The sequence below is a fragment of the Vigna radiata genome, chromosome 8, assembly GCF_000741045.1.
Source record: "Vigna radiata var. radiata cultivar VC1973A chromosome 8, Vradiata_ver6, whole genome shotgun sequence".
Lineage (NCBI taxonomy): Eukaryota > Viridiplantae > Streptophyta > Magnoliopsida > Fabales > Fabaceae > Vigna > Vigna radiata.
In genome coordinates this window covers 25,949,072-25,966,895 of record NC_028358.1, presented here as the reverse complement: position 1 = coordinate 25,966,895, position 17,824 = coordinate 25,949,072, and the positions used below count along the sequence as shown (strand labels likewise).

Here is a 17,824-nt window from a genome sequence, read left to right as displayed (position 1 = left end):
TTATACTATATATTAAGAATAATTGTTGGTGGTTGAGTTTGGTTTGGGAAATATCTGCTAAAATGAGAAATTGATTACAGAGCCCAAAAGGAGAGTTAGAGAAGCTTTTTGACCAACAGAATGGGGGAAGTATTTTCCAAATAAGCAGAGAACAGGTGCAGGAGTTGGCCCCCAAGAAAACCTACTGGTGGCCCTTTAGTGGCCCCTCCACGGCTGAATTCAATCTTTTCACCATGTCTCCCACTTTCTCCAACCGTTATGGTACTTTAACTGAAGCTGCTCCTTCTGATTCCAGGAGTCTCCTTCAAAAACACAATATCATGCTTTCCTTTACCAACATCACCAAGGTCTAATACCAACTCAACTTCCTTTATTCTTTATATCTCATTAATTACCTAATCTATGACAACTTTGACAATAGTTATCTTGGACTGATACACATAATGAAGTTATTGGCATTGATTTCTTCTTGTGTAGGAATCAATGAGTACTATTCTGTACAACTCACATGCAACGAAGATAGCAGTGGTGATCAGTGGTAAAGGGGGTCTTCAAATAGTATGTCCCCACATCACATCAAGGTCACACGGAAAGCATGAAAAGAGTAGCCCCTCATACCATAGGATCAGTGCCGAGTTGAAGCCAGGAATGGTGTTTGTTGTTCCTCCCGGTCACCCCTTCGTGACATTCTCTTCCAGGAAAGAGAATCTCCAGATTTTGTCGTTCGAGATCAATGCTCAAGACAACAAGAAGTTTACATTTGCTGGTATATATGCATATAGCGTATAAATCATTAATTAATTATACTATGCATGCATGTTGGTTTTTACTCTGTTGTAAAGTTTAAGGTAATTATTGTGTGTAACAGGGAAGGACAACATTGTGAGTTCTATGGACGACCTTGCTAAGGAGCTGGGATTTAACCATCCTTCGAAAATTGTGAACAGAATTTTCGACAGAAAGGAGAGTTTGTTTTTTCCTTTTAAGCTGCCACACGAGGGGCGTGATGGTCGTGCTGATGCATGAGTGCGTGAGAGCTTTAAAAGAAGCAAGAAAAGGAAAAGGAGTGATGGTAGTGGTGATGCATGAGTGTTTTCTGGTATGTATGTTTTTTATGTTGATAATGATGTAAGGTATGTAAGGTAGGAGATGGAGTGTGTGAAAATGCAGGCCCATCCATCCAAATGGAATAAAAAGGCCACTAGTTTCTTTCTTCCAAGGTGGTGGCAGAATAATAAATCTTTGTTTTCGAGAAGATGAAAGCTAATTGTTGGGAGGAAATTCTTTAAAATAAAAACTAAAAAGAATCGATAATGAATTAATCAAGCCCTAATGGGTGTTTGATAATGTTGACATTTTATTCCTGAGCACAACTATTTATTATAATATCGAAATTTAATCTTTCTATATAATATTTGAATTTACTTTTTTGTTTTCAAAATGTATAGAGATGTAGAGTTTAAGACTCCGAAAGACTTAAAGTAAAATATATATATATATATATATATATATATATATATATATATATATATAAAATTAATGTAACTTGATTTGCATAAATATAATAAAAAACATTCTATGAAAATAATATATACAGTATCAATATATACTTTAAACAAATTTATATATTATTGATTAGATAACTAAAAAAAAAGTCTAATTTTACCTTTCGTTACTGGGTTTTAATCCCCTAGATAAGTTTCTTGCGGTTACAAAAGCAATTGCAAAAACAATTGGGAGAAACAGTGTCACGATTATCGACGGTTTGAAAATAATTTTTTTAAAAAATTATATATTTACAACTAACATTCGATCCATTTTTATGTAATATGATTTCATTTAATCAATTTATAATTCATATAACAGATTCAATTGAAGAATCAAAATAAAATTCATTATAATAAGATTTAATACATTATTTTAAATTGTATAATAAGATTTAATACATTATTTGTACATATATATCTTAAAAAATCATAATAAGATTTAATACATTATATTGTGTAATAAGATTTAATACATTATTTATACATAGAATTGTATATCTTAAAAAATCATTTAATACATTATTTGTACATTAACTATATGTCTTAAAAAATCATTTAATACATTACTTATACATAATAGCTAATTATATCACTAATATCCTTATAGAGAAAATATAACACTAGCATGTGCTTTTCATATAAAACTGCACAAAATCCTCACATCTTTTTCATTTTCTGAGATCCTAAACTTACTCTCTCTTTATATAAACACTGAACAGGAAAGGAAACTGCATCGACATCCCTTTGATGCACAAAGAACGTAGCCTTAAAATCCTCATCCACCCAAACGGTGAGAAGGAAATTTTACCTAAACTACGCAACTATGTTAGTGGGATGAGCATAGAGCCTCCTCAGGATCTTGGTTGCAACTAGAATGTTTTCCCTACCGTTTGATTCAGGTTCTTTATTATATATAGAGGGCTTCCACTTCATTGCATGTGCAACACAAGCTAAGGCATCATATAACTCTTTGTAGCTTTTGTACATTGTGAGGTCCACCTTGCGAAGATAAGGAGCTCCGTCCATGGAAACTTTGACAAATGCCCCAGAAGCAGTGCTGCTTGTTGTCTTCTCAGCTCCATCCTCACTGGTGGCCAACCAACCATTTGAGCCCCGAAAAACACACACACACATATTATTCCAAATCCTATCGATGTTACATGGAAAAGTTTTATACCTTATGCAAACTCTATATTCCAACATGCAATGAAGTTTAAGAAAAATATGTAATTAGCAGAAAGCACCGAGAAGGTTGGTTTGGAAACATTGTAACTATTAGTTGTTATTAGTAAAGTGAAAAATCAGGTTATATGGAACCAAGCAAGATGTATTCTTGACGCATACGATGAAGAAAGAAAAGATTTGAGAACAGAAGCATAAAAAAAAAAAAAAAAAAAAAAAAAAAAAAAAAACTTTAGCTACAAAAGCGAAGGGGGAAAATCGCTTGCTTAGTGAAACAATAACAAAAAAAAACAGTCCCGAAATACTAGGATATATAGCAATGACCAAATAGAAACTAAGAATGAATTAAAATAAACTCTGGAATGGATAGTTTTATTGCTACCAAAATATGACAGAGGTCTGATATGGGTATTTCATAATGAACAAAAAGAAACTGAATAATATAGTGAAAGGTATTCAGCCAACAGTGGAAGCATTCTAGTAGTCATCTCACAATGGTAATAACCTGGTTCATGGTTCATTCAGAGAAGAAGAATTTCAGAAGGAGAGATTGTACTGTAAGAAGANTGGGAATAACAGAATTGGTCANAGAGAACATACNACACGCATAGCGCCCTCAGAGCACGTAATCCTTCATAAATAGATTCTCTCTCTTACGCCTCATGCTTTTCCTGCTCCCTTTTCCTTGTGGATCACCTGCCATGTGATTTTTTGGTATAACAGAATTGTCCCTCACATCCAACTCAGCATTTGTTTGACTTTCATTTTTCTCACCCGTTACAATACTCCTCCCATTGAAAACAACCTTGTCCTCAAGGTTGAATTCTAGAAAAGACTGTTGGATCTCAGCTACATCCTCCCAAGTGGCATCAGTGGTATCTAAGGAATCCCATTGAATTAAAATTTGAGGAATCGATTGAGACTGTCGTATAATGGTTCTAGATTCCAAAACTTTCAAAGGATGGACAATTGGACCAATATCAGTGGTAGTCAAAGGCAAAGGTAAATAAGTTTGTGAAGGACTACCCTTAAAAGCCTTAAGAAAGGAGACATGGAACACTGGGTGAATTTTTTCCACCACTTCAAACGGACCAAAATACCACATACATAATTTCTAATTTTTCCTTAAGGCAACAAAATGTTGTCTATAAGGTTGTAGTTTGACTAAGACTAATTCCCCTACTGCAAAGTGTATATCCCTTCTTCTTTTATCAGCTTGTTGTTTCATGTACTGCTGAGCCTTAAGTAGATTTGTTTTCAATAGCTGCAGGAGTGTATCACGAGTTTGGAGCATATCTTGTACAGAAACAGGATCTGTAGAAGCAATTTCATACCTTATAACAGTAGGAGGGTCTCTCCCATATAAAGCCTTGAAAGGGGACATGCCAATACTCTGGTGTAAGGAAGAATTGTACCAAAATAGAGCCCAAGGAAGCATATAATACTATCCTTTTGGATTTTCAAAAGTGAAACATCGAAGATACATTTCTAATGTTTTATTCAAAACCTCGGTCTGTCCATCTGACTGTGGATGGTATGAAGAACTCATAGCAAGTGTAGTACCTTAGCCTTGAAAAGATGTTGCCAAAATGAACTAATGAAAACTCCGTCCCTGTCAGAGACTATGGAACGAGGGATACCATACAGCTTAACTATGTTGTTAATAAAAACTTCAGCAACTGTCTTACTAGTATATTGTGCCTTAAGTGGAATGAAATGACCAAACTTGGAAAGTTTGTCAACTACTACCATTATTGTGGAGAACCCATGTGACAAAGGCAAGCAAGTAACGAAATCCATTGCTATGTCATCCCACACATGTAATGGAATTGGCAAGGGCTGTAATAACCCCGCAGGTAAAGCTTGCTTCACTTTAGCTTGTTGGCAAATTTGGCATTCCCGAACAAATTTTCTAATCCGTTGTTGCATGGCAGGCCAAAAAAATTGGGAAGAAATTCGAGCAATGGTTTTGGCAACTCCAGCATGTCCTCCGATCTTGGAAGAATGAAATTCCAAGAGCACCTGATTGATAATATCATCATCCTCTGGCAGCATGATACGACCCTTCCAAAGCAATAACCCATCCTTGATTAAATATTCTGGAGATTGCAACTTATCAGTCAAACACTGATCATATAAATCCTTCAACCGTTTATCCTTTTGAGATACTACAACCACCTTTTTTAGCCATTGATTAGTTGGCTCTGACCATGCCATCATAATACTTCTAGATAATGCATCGGCTGGGACATTCTCTTTTCCCGATTTATATTGGATTGTGAAATAAAAACCCAAAAACTTTGGTAACCATTGTTGCTGTTCCGGAGTCTGCAAACGTTGCTCTACTAACTCCTTTAAGCTCTTTTGATCTGCTTTAATAATAAACTTATGGCCCAACAGGTAGTGTCGAAATTTGGCCAAGGCCTCGGTGATCGCGTAAAATTCCCGAGTATATGCAGACTGCTTTTGCATTCTCGTAGACAATTTCTTAGAGAAATAAGCAATGGGATGATTACCTTGACTTAAAACTGCTCCTACCCCAAACCAGAAGCATCTGTTTCAAGAACAAAAGGAGCCGAAAAATTTGGTAGTGCCAAGACCGGTGTTGTAGTGAGTGCTTCCTTCAATTGGATAAAGGCCATGGTTGCTGCTTCAGTCCATTTAAAGGCATTTTTCTTCAACAATTTTGTTAGTGGAGCAGCAATTTGGGCATACCCTTTAACAAATCGTCGGTAATACCCTGTGAGACCAAGGAACCCACGCAATTGTTTCAAGTTACTGGGTCGTGGCCACAATTTGACAGCCTCCACCTTTTTATCATCCATGGCAACCCCAGATCCAGAAATGGTTTGACCAAGATAATCAATTTCTTCAACTCCAAATGAACATTTGGAAAACCTTGCGTACAACTAATGCTGTTGTAAAATCTTCAAAACCACTTCTAAATGATACACATGATCCTTGAATGAAGAACTATATACAAGGATATCATCGAAAAAAACAAGAACAAATTTTCTCAATAATCCTTGAAAAATATGATTCATAAGACTTTGAAAAGTGGCTGGAGCATTTGTTAATCCAAATGGCATGACAAGCCATTCGAAATGTCCATGATGCGTACGAAAACCAATTTTGTAATGATCCTGCGGGTTCAACAAGATTTGATGATACCCTGATCTCAAATCAAACTTAGAAAAAATCGTGGCACCAAAAAGTTCATCAATCAGCTCATCCACAGTTGGTATTGGAAAATTGTCCTTTATAGTATTTGCATTCAATGCTCTATAATCAGTGCAAACTCGCCAAGAACCATATTTCTTTTTCACAAGTATAATTGGTGAAGAAAAAGGGCTTTCAATCTCAGTAACAAGCCTTTCAATCTCTTCTTTTTTACTATGAGGATAGCGATATGGTTTCACCTTCACCGGAGTTGATCCTTCGATTAATGGAATAGAATGGTCATGTGCATGCGGAGGAGGCAAATTGGAAGGTGTATGGAACACAGAAGCATAGGTGCGCAATAGTAAGACAATTTTAGGGTCTATATTAGGTGGTAACTCTGTCAAAGGCAAAGATTGCACATTAGTATCCACCATTTGCATGCTATAAACCTCGGCAAAGGAATTTGTGTGGACCATCCTGCGAATATGATGCAATTGAGCCTGCAGGGGAACATTATCAACATCTCCTTGTAATGTTACAAATTTACCTTAATACAAAAATTTTAAATTCAAGGATTCATAATCGGCTACATGGGGACCTAAGGTTTTCAGCCAATTAGCTCCCAGAATCAAATCAGCCCCTAAAATTGGAAGTAAATAGACAGGTATGTGAAACAAATGCCCTTGAGCATGGAGGGCCAATTTCTGAATGAAACCCTCGGCTGCCATATAATTTCCATTGCCGACCATGACTTTGAACATGGGTGCTGGTTCGACCGGAAGCTTCAAGAATTTTGCCAGGCGGGGATGCAAAAAATTATTTGAACTCCCTCCATCCACCAAAACCGTGATAGGTAGCTTATCAATGTAAGCTAATAATCGAATTGTACCCACCCCCACTCCACCTTTAAGAGCATTCAGAGATAAATGATGGTTGTCAACCCCAATATCTTCATTAACAACCTGCTGATCAATATCTGGTGGCGGCTCATAATCAGGATCCAACGAGTCATCCTCCAAATTCAAAAACAAATACTGTCTATTTGGACACTTGTGATTAAAAGTAAATTTGTCATCACAAAAATAACATAATCCCTTTTCTCTGCGAAGTTGCATTTCCGTTGGACTGATTCTTTTGACATTACTATTGTTCAAAGGTGGAATTGTAGGTTTTGGTAATAATGGTGGAAGAGATGGTTTAACCCCAGGTTTGAGCGGTTGTTGTGAAGTATGCAAACTCGTTGAAGACAATGGAGAATATCGTCTAACAGGCACATGATTAAATTTAACCGTGGGCGAGTATCGTTCCTCATATAACTTTGCCAAAGCTACTGCTCGTAACAAAGAAGTAGGAGTTTGAACCACCACATCACGTCTAATCTCAGCATTTAACCCACTCAAGAAATAATTTAATAACGCTTCATCAGATAACCCCACAGATCTATTTGCCAACGACATAAACTTCAGGTAATAATCAGAAACGATGCTAGTTTGGCTTAATTTAAAAAGCTTTGCCATTGGACAATCAAAAGGAGAGGGTCCAAACTGAGATTCCAAAGCATGCGTCAATTTTGTCCATGTTTGACCGCAGATAGCCTTTGAAGCATTTGAAACCAAGGCACTACATCTTTTTCGAAATGCATCGCAGCAATATCTACTATCTCCGCATCCGGCGTGTGGTGATAGTTAAAGAACTTTTCTGCCTTAAAAATCCACACTAACACCGATGATTGGCCATCGAAATGGGGAAAGCCCAAGGATATGTCCTTAGCCAGTAATGCAACATGCAACGGATTTGCTCCCGAAGTGACACCATGAAACTGAGATTGCAATTTCACGATTAACTCTAAAGATTGTTGAAGTTGATCCATACGAGCTTGCGCATCAGCCTGAACTTGTTGAGTATGAGCCCGTTGTTCCCGGTCACGAATTTCAAGAAGATCCATGAGTTTGCGAAGTTCATCGGAATGACTATGTACTTTTGCTTGAGATCCTTCAAACGGGTGTTCTCAGCCATGACGTCAATGAAAGCACCAATGAAACGGTAACCAAAAAAAACAACCCCGAAATACTAGGATATATAGCAATGACCAAATAGGAACTAAGAATGAATTAAAATAAACTCTAGAATGGATAGTTTTATTGCAACCAAAATATGACAGAGGTCTGATATGGGTATTTCATAATGAACAAAAAGAAACTGAATAATATAGTGAAAGGTATTCAGCCAACAGTGGAAGCATTCCAATAGTAATAACCTGGTTCATTCAGAGAAGAAGAATTTCAGAAGGAGAGATTGTACTGTAAGAAGANTGGGAATAACAGAATTGGTCANAGAGAACATACNACACGCATAGCGCCCTCAGAGCACGTAATCCTTCATAAATAGATTCTCTCTCTTACGCCTCATGCTTTTCCTGCTCCCTTTTCCTTGTGGATCACCTGCCATGTGATTNTNTGGTATAACAGAATTGTCCCCCACATCCAGCTCAACATTTGTTTGACTTTCATTTTTCTCACCCGTTACACTTAGTCGGTTGTTTGGTAGGATCCTTAAGGAGGGTCTTCTCCTCTGAGGCATTCTTCAAATTGTCGTTGAGATCTTCCTTGGCCTGTAGATTGATCTTCAGATCAACTATCTCAAAGAATCCTCTCTTCCCAGTAGGCCTTGGTGCAAGTTCAGAAAATCTTCACCAGAATTGGGTTACTCTAATGTGAGAGTCAATGAAAGGTGAAAGAACGACTGAAGTGAAAAATTGACATGCAATAGTTCATGTGAACAGTTGAAGCACCATTTGAAGCCACACAACTAGTCTCCTTTGTAGACCCTTTTGGCAAACAGTCAACATTCTTTATATTGGGAATATTTCTTTGAAGATTGAAGATTAAAATTCCACGCATATATAGGTCTGGACTTTCTATCCTTAATTCGAAACGTGTTACAATCACTCATTTCCTATCACAAGCTATCTCTTGGCTGTGGCTACAAGCTGATACAAGATTAATAGATTTTGGATCAAACCACTATGTTCCCGAGTTATAAAACTAGTTGTTGTTTATATTAGAACTCAGGATGTATACTGATATGATAAAAAATAACAGAGGGTACTTCTTTATTTGATAATGAAAGATAACTTATATAAGCCTTACAACTGAAAAGTTAAAGTGTTCATGCTGCACAACAGATAAATAAGAGGAGTAACTAAACACTCCTAATATCTAGTTATTAAAAGACTAGTTCACCCTATAAAGTAGGGATCTTTTACGGACACGTAATTTATACAACAAAATTAAACTTAATATTAACATTCCCTCCCTTAAGCTATAATAGTTATATTTAGCTTATATCAGTAACTTTTGTGATCCCAAGAATGTGTCAGATTCTTTCAAATTGATCAAGCTTTAATGCCTTCGTCATTATGTCTGCTACTTGCTTATCAAAGGAGCAATAGATCAAGCGAACTATGTGGTCATGTACTAATAATTTAAGAAAGTGAAATCTCACTGCAATATGTTTACTTCTTCCATGAAAGACAGGATTCTTGGATAATTGAATGGTGGAACTGTTGTCACATAGGATTTTTGTTGCTTCTTTTTCTTTTGACCCAAGATGCTCTAAGATTCGTTGAATCCAAATGCATTGACAAGCGCAAAATGTTGCAGCAATGTATTCAGTCTCGGTAGTAGATAAGCTTACCATAGGTTTTTTCTTATGCCCATGAGAGAGCTCCATTTCTGATTAAAAATACTGAACCGAAAGTACTTCTTTTATCATCTAAGTCTCCAGCATAGTTACTGTCACTATAAGCTGTCAGACCATTATATGTTCCTTTTTGATAACATATGCCATATTCAATAATACCTTTGATATATCATAGGAGCCTTTCTACTGGAGCCCAATGTGACTCCTTTAGGTTTTCCATGTAATGAATGATTAAGCTTACTCCAAACATTAAGTCTGGTCGGGTAATTGTTAAATACATGAGGCTTCTGACTGCTTGTTGGAATTTTGTGGCATGCACTATAGTACCTTGATCATCTTTAGACAGTATTGTACCTGGTACGATGGGGTTACATATATGATTACTTTTGGTCATGTTGAATCATTCTAGCACTTCACGAGCATATTGTCTTTGACAGATAAAAAATCCTGTGTTACTTTGTATAACTTCAATGCCAAGGAAATGTCTCATTTTACCCAAATCAGTCATATTAAACTCTCTCTTCGTTGAGTTTTTAAATTCATCACACAAACGGTTACTATTTCCAGTGAAGATCAGATCATCAACATAGAGACTAATAATGAGAATAGTACCTTTAGTTCTTTTCATGAAGAGGGTGTGTTCAGTGGAGCATATTTCAAATTTCTCTTTTGCAAAATAAGCTTGAATCTTGCTATACCAAGCTCTTGGAGCCTGTTTGAGGCCACACAATGATTTTTTTAGTACGTAGATTTGATTTGCACTACCTTTTTGGATGAAGCCTGATGGTTGTTGGACAAAAACTTCTTCGTGAAGTTCTCCATGTAAGAATGCACTTTTTACATCAAGCTGAAACACATCCCATGTATTTTGAGCAGCCAATGCTAGTAGTATTCTCACAATGTCAAGTCTAGCAACAAGAGCAAATACTTTTGTATAATCAACTCCATACCTTTGAGCATAACCTTTGGCCACTAGTCTAGCTTTGTACTTCTCTACGTGACCATTTTCATTGAATTTGGTCTTAAAGATCCATTTAACACCAATAGGTATGACCCCTTCTGAAGGATCTACCAATTCCCACGTATGATTCTTTTCGATTTCTTTCATTTCTGCATTCATAGCTTCCCTCCATTGTGGACTTTTACAAGCCTTTTCATAGGATTGAGGATCTTTAGAGTTTGTAATCATCATTGCTCGTAAATTTGCTTCATCTAACGAGAGATGAGTTTCATAATCAACCATCCATACAGGTTGCCTTCGCATTCTTGTGGTTCTTCCTTCAATTGGGGGAATCATCTTGTTCAGAATTTGAGGCTGATTCGGGTTCGGGGTTCCAACATTTCTAGGTTATCAACATTATTGGATGTTATTTCGTTTGATGGAGACTCTATATTCCCATTGTCGGTGGCTGCTTCATTGTCCTAGTCAAGAGTTATGCTTTTCTATACATTTTCATTCCAATTCCAGCTTTTGTCCTCTTCGAACATCACATCCCTACTCACAATTACTTTTTTTGTAACAGGATCAAACAATTTGTAGGCTTTAGATTCGTTACTTACTCTCAATAGGATGCACGGTTGGCTTTTGTTATCAAGTTTGTTGCGTTTTTTATCTAGAACATGAACGTGAGCGATGCACCCAAAGGTTTGAAAATAATCAACTCGAGGTTTGAAGTTGCTCCACATCTCTTCCGGAGTTTGTTGATTAATGGCGGAAGTGGGACTTCTGTTCTGAACATGTACACACTATCGCACTACTTCAAGCCAAAAGGGTTTGTGCACCTGTTTGTCCTGTAAAATAGTACGAACAACATTCATGATAGTGCAATTTTTGTGTTCTGCAACTCCGTTCTGTTGAGGGGTGTAGACTGTCGTCAATTGCCTTGTAATGCCTTGTTGAATACAAAATTCTGCAAATTCTTTGGACGTGAATTCACCACCTCGGTCTGTTCTAAGATAGGTGATGTAAACTCCTGCTTCCTTCTTAACATAGGCTTTGAATCTTTTGAAAGTAACGAAGGTCTCAGACTTTTCATGTAAAAAATAAATCCAAGCTTTACGTGAGTAATCATCGATAAAACTTAGAATGTACCGTTTGTTGCTTTGCGAGGCTGGTGAAATAGGACTGCAAATGTCAGCGTGAATCAACTGAAGCTTTGTCGAAGCTCTCCATGAAATTTGCTTTGGTATAAGATCTCTATGTTGTTTACCAATAATACAAGCAGTGCAAATTGTTCGAGGATGTTTTATTGGTGGTAACCCAATCACCATTTTCTTCTTTCCAAGAGTGCTTAATCTGTGAAAATGAAGATGCCCAAAACGTTTATGCTATAGATGCATTTCCCTTTCTGAGTCGTCCTCAACTTGGAGACACCTAGAGTGTTGAGGAGGCATTGAGGCTGAGAGATGGAACATTCTATTACCCTTCATGTTGGTGTGAAGAATCAGGCCTCGCTTGGGATGAAAAATTTTACACGTATCATTTTGAATTAGGATAACTAATAACCCTTTCTCCTAAAGTTGCCCTAGACTTAAGAGATTTGTCTTAAGCTCAGGAACATAATAAACATATGAAATAGTGTGAAAGGTGCCATCAATTTGAACACGGATGGTTCCTTTTACAACGACAACCATTTTTATTGTTGTTCCCAAGTTTGACTGTCCTCCTGAAGTCTTCTTCCTTTACTTCTATGAACCAGAGTTTATTTTCGGTCATATGGTTGCTACAGCCTGAGTCTAGAAACCAGTCTTCCATATGAGCAGATTGGGTTACCTCCTCATATGCCATTAGTAGGAGTTCTTCTTCAGCTTTTGTTTCTTCTTCACATGTTGCGTAATGAGCTTTCTTTGCCATCTCAGGATACTCGTATTGAAAATGACGTAGCCTATGACATTGAAAGCATTCAATGAGCGCTCCATTTAACGATTGTCTCCCGCGACCTCTCCCACGGTCGCATCCACTTCTGCCTTGTCCTCGGCCAGCTCTAAATTTGACAACATGAGTGACTTTTAACACTTGATCTTCTTGTTGAAGATTTTTCATTCTTTGTTAATGAATGAGTAACTTCCATGAAGTTCATCAATACTCAAAGTTCTCAAATCGTTAGAATCCTCAATCGAACACACCATATAATTAAATTTCGAGGTTAGTGAACGCAATACTTTGCTAACCACTGTGCTAGAGTCTATCTTCTCACCATTGGATTTCATCTTGTTGACGATACTGAGTATGCGTCCCAGGTAGCTATCTACCGTCTCACCATCTTTCATGCCTAATAACTCGAACTCGTGCCGCATGCTTGGAGTTGGGCGTGTTTTACTCTCGTCGACGATCCCTGATACTTCTGTTGCATGGACGTTCAAAAGGAGAATTTGTAGATGATAGATCTAGGCAGACACATGTTAGTTTTTACAAGTTGTATTACATTCCACACTTTAATTATTTACTATATTAACGCAAACATTTATTATTTGAATAGGAAGAATTTCAAAGCAAATTTTCTCAAGCAATATCTGAGAGTGCATCCATTGGTGTATCAGAATCTAGTCCCCTAGATCCTATTGAGGAGGAAAAAGTAAGGAATAGATGTTGGTTACAAGCAACAAATGGAAGGTATAAGGGATGGGTTTATAGGATTGGACATGTGGATTCTTAAGATGATTTTGTCGATAGTTACTTATAATAGACATAAGCATCTTCTAGTCAACAAGTTAATGTAGAGGAGTTTAATCAACTACACACCAAACTAGCACATAGTGAGTCACGACTAGCAAATAGTGAGTCGTGACTAGCTAATAGTGAGGAACAAATTCGATAGATCATTTCACAATTCCAAACCAGATGTGACACGTTACAAAATTTTATTAGTGCAATAATGCAATATCTTCCACCTTCGACAGCAACGACTGCACAAAATATCTTTCCAATGCCAAATATTGACCAATAAAATCAATTGTATCACATTAATCAAGACCAACAACAAGATCAACCTCAAGATCAAAAAAATCCTTATAAGGATTATTAGTATTAGGACTTTCAGATATTCCATATTAGTATTAAGTAGTTAGTTATCCTATATTATTAACACTTTATACATTTGTAATTAAACATGTTTGAATTTTATAAATTATTATATGTGAAGACTATTATTGGATGAATATATGTAGACTATTATTCAATATTTTACGGGTGTTGTCTGAATTATATGATTGAATTGTTTTTATAGACATTGTGTGGTCTTTGTAATAAGTATGTGTATTCAATTTGTCAACTCAATTATATACGGATAAATTCATAGGTAAAATTATTTATGATTACTTCATATAAATTTTTGTCCGTAAATAGTCTATAAATAATGTAATTTTACATACAAATTTTTAGTGTCACATACAAATTTTGACAATAGAAAATTGATTTTTTTTTATAATAAGACTCCACATGTAATAATAAGTTATTATAGAAAGATTTTTTTTCACTAGTGTAAAATTGTGTAACATTGATCTATGAGAAGAATTAGTATTAAATAAAGTTATGCATGTCGTCATTAAATTCTGGTTTTCATGTCGTCATTAATTTTTTTTTTTTTTTTTAACATTGTAAGAGGTAAGTAGAGAAGGAATTAATTGTACAAGCACCACCAAATGGTTGGCTTGAAGATTAGAAAAGTAGCTAGCTAAGATATCTTTGAAAAAGAAAAAAGCGATTTCTATACCAAAACCCTTATCATGGTATAAGTGAAGTGGATAAGTTGTATACAAAAACATATTTTGTCTAAGCGTGATCTTAGTTCAACTACATATAGACCAATTAAATTTATATTTTTAATAATGTATAATGTTTTAAAATATAAAATAAGAAATTTAGATATAGGTAACTATAAATCAATAGAAACTATTAAGTTATGTGTTTTATAAGATAAAAAAAAAAAAAAAACATTGAAGATGATAGTTTAATGTTTTTTGTTCCAACAAAATAAGCAGTTTTTTTTTGGTTTTTATAAAAAGAAAACTTCTTTTGTTTTTCATTGTATAAAATTAAAATAATTTTTTTTATTGATATAAAATGTATGAATTTTATTTGCCTTTAATAATTCTCTTAATTTTAATCTCTCTAATGTTTTAAATAATTAATTTTAGTTATTAATATCTATTGCAATATAAATAAATAGTATTTATTTTATAAATTTTAATAATACTTTTAAGTGAAGCAAGTATGATTTACAACACTAATATTATTTAACATTTTCTTCAACATATAAATAATTAAGTGGTGTTATGATAAAAGTAGTATTAAAGAAACACCCAAGAGCCTGTTATAACAACATTTTTATATTTTAGTATATATATATTTTAAAATTATTGTTAATATAGTGCATATGTGGGTAACATGGTGTTATTTCTTGTTATTTTAAGCTTGTGTGACAATAAATAGCAAATGAAAAGGTTTCAAGTCCCATTCAGTAAATTAAACTGTCAAAATAGTGTTGTTTCTACCTAAATTTTACATAATGACTATTTTAGAAAAACAGTATGGAGGTGGAGTGGAGGGGAGGTCATTAAGATTTTTATTATTTTTTCTATTAAGAGCTATTTTAGACAATTGACATATGACAAGGAGGTGCAGGAAAAAAACACCAGGGTGCAGGAAGTAGCTCTCCATTTATGGATACAAAAAGAATTAACAGACTATGATTTTTCTTGTCTTAATTGTTTATTGTGCCTCTTTATTTAAGTGGAATGGAAAAGTAACCTTCCAAAATTTTAAAAATATATTTTACGATGATTTTTTATTTTTAAATTATAGTGTAGATTTGAGATTGTTAATCTTTTTTTAACATATATTTTGGATGTATTTTCTAAAAATTAAAAATTAAAATTTTAGCTTAAGTTTTCAGAAGGAACATTTCATACACATAGCCACCTCTCTCTTCTCTGCAGTGCTTAATTTTGTATTTGAAGAATGAGTGAATTTCCTGAAACATATTGCACTAATCTTTCATAATTTTTGTGCAGAAATAAGGATAATTATTAGTATCCTTATTGCATGGTTATCCTAAAAATGATTTGGTGCCTAAATTGGCTAGTTAACAATGTTAGAGTTTGCGAGGGTGTAAGATGATAGTGATGTGATGAAGCAATTGCATGGTTTTCTGTAGCAGTGAGTGGGTGGCTTGAAGCACAGATTACCATAGATGATGACAGCAATGACAGTTTATTTGTATCATCTCCATCACCATTAACTTCTTCAAAGCTAAGCCCTATCCTATAAGTACTACCACATAACCTACCTCCCCTTTTAGGTTACTTCTTATTCTCTCTCTCCATAACTGTTTCTTTGACTATCCTCATCTTTAGTAATTTTCAAATTCTAACTCTCTCATTATTCAATTTCCACCATTTATCATTTTTCTCTGTTAATTACAATTCAATTTTTCTTTAATTCCACACTGTAAACCACTGCAAATACCTTATTTTACTTTGTGTTAGAATATGCTCTATACATATTTCAAAAATTATACTTTTACATGTGTCAACATCTTATTGTAGTTTGTTGTTTTTGTTTTAATTTTATAAATTATAAATAGTGTGCAGTAGTGTTCTTTGCATTTTTTTGTTGTAATTTTTTTCTTTCTTTTTTTAATAACGAATAGGTATATTTATTCTTCTCTCATCTTCTATACTACCAATGTAAGTGTGTAAATACAGATTGATTTTGTGTATGATTGTGCATGAGTTTTTAATGCATGATTTGGAGAAATGAATCCATAGACCACAGATATGAAAACAAGAGATTCATAGAGAGACCCACTTGCAGAGAGATGAAATAATGGATGACGTACGTTCTTTAAAACTCACATCACAGGAGAGTATCGTGATTTTGAATGCTGAGTATGAAGATCGAAAAGGGACAAAAGCAAACAAATAAAGGACTTTGCTCCATAATAACAACAGTACTTACTGAACAGAGTAACTCAGAATGGAAAAAACTTGCACGGAGGAAAACACGAGGTTCAGCTCCATGCACGTGGCTGCAGAAAATAATGGATCATCCAAACAGCAAAATCTGCACTCATCCTACGCCAACCATGATATCACTCCCTACATATACTATATATAAACATACTATAATTAAGAATAAGTTATTCCAAAATATATTAGGTATATGAGTAATTTTTAATTTAATTATTTTTATCTTATAATTTCAATAAGTAGTTATATTAAGAAAAAATAATATTTCTTCTAAAATTATTCTGGTAGGATCTCTGTATTCATACATATACCTAATTCAACTGAGTCAGACTGCACTCGACAGTCTGCACTGCAACACTGCTGGAGTAGAACGAGGGATGTGAATAGAACAGACTCATATTAAGGAATTGATAAATTGAATTTGACATTTGCATTGATTACAGGAATTAATTATCTGTGAAGTGTGGTGTGGTCTCTTCTGTTGTAACCATTTAACATAGGTTTAATTAAGTTCTTCTTTCTGGCCACACTGATACCTTGTTTTACAAGCAAAATGAATCAGATATTTAAGACAGAATAAGACAATAAAGCTGGTCTAATGGTGACATCACCACATATGTATTTAGCATCATATAACGAACCATTCATTCTTTACACCTATACATTTCCATTGTCTTATTATGGTCCATGCCTAGCTAGCTAGCCAGATCTAGCTTGCGAATTCAGTCTCGTTATTTGGCCATTCTTTACTGATGAGTTACATATTCATACCTAATACTGTCTGTTTTGGATTTTGCTGTTTTGGTGCTACAGCACAGGAGAGAAACTTTTACTAAGCTCCAGTGAACAACTTGTACAATCCTAGAAATTAAGGAGTCACAGGTGGAGAAGAAGGAAATTCTCTTGCACTTGCTTTGCAAAGAATGCCTTTGTTGTAACTTTATTGTGATACTGAGAATTGGTGAAAGAGTCTCCTCCAATGCAACTGATGATGAGAAAGAAAGAAATGACAAAAAAGAAGGAAAGAGAGTTTCTTTTGTTTTGCATATAAACGAGTTTTTGATGTTTAAATTTTGTTATTTGAGCAAGAAATGGATGATGACATTGCCGTGAGGTAGGAGTGTAGAAGTACTGATCAGATCTAGCTAGCTTTTGACGCCTTCCAAAGCCAATGAACTTTTATCATAGCCCTTTGTGCAACTTTCAAGCGTGCGTCAATATTGTCAGAAATCAGAATTCTCTCTCTGCATAATATGTCTGTC

The 17,824-nt window shown here is 35.0% G+C and overlaps 1 protein-coding gene and 1 long non-coding RNA gene across 2 annotated transcripts in view; both read left to right on the top strand.

The window, feature by feature from the left end:
- Positions 1-1,255, top strand: part of LOC106771247 (sucrose-binding protein-like) — a 2,402-nt gene extending 1,147 nt beyond the window's left edge. Inside the window, exons 4-6 of the mRNA XM_014657196.2 lie at positions 81-347; positions 478-766; positions 869-1,255. Coding sequence (XP_014512682.1) covers positions 81-347; positions 478-766; positions 869-1,026 — 714 coding nt within the window. The 3' untranslated portion in view covers positions 1,027-1,255. The remainder of the gene's footprint in view (positions 1-80; positions 348-477; positions 767-868) is intronic.
- A 907-nt stretch (positions 1,256-2,162) lies between these two features.
- On the top strand, positions 2,163-2,652 carry LOC111242309. Its single transcript, XR_002669107.1, has 2 exons — positions 2,163-2,446; positions 2,524-2,652. It is a non-coding gene; the product is annotated as an uncharacterized LOC111242309 (long non-coding RNA).
- Positions 2,653-17,824: the final 15,172 nt, after the last annotated feature.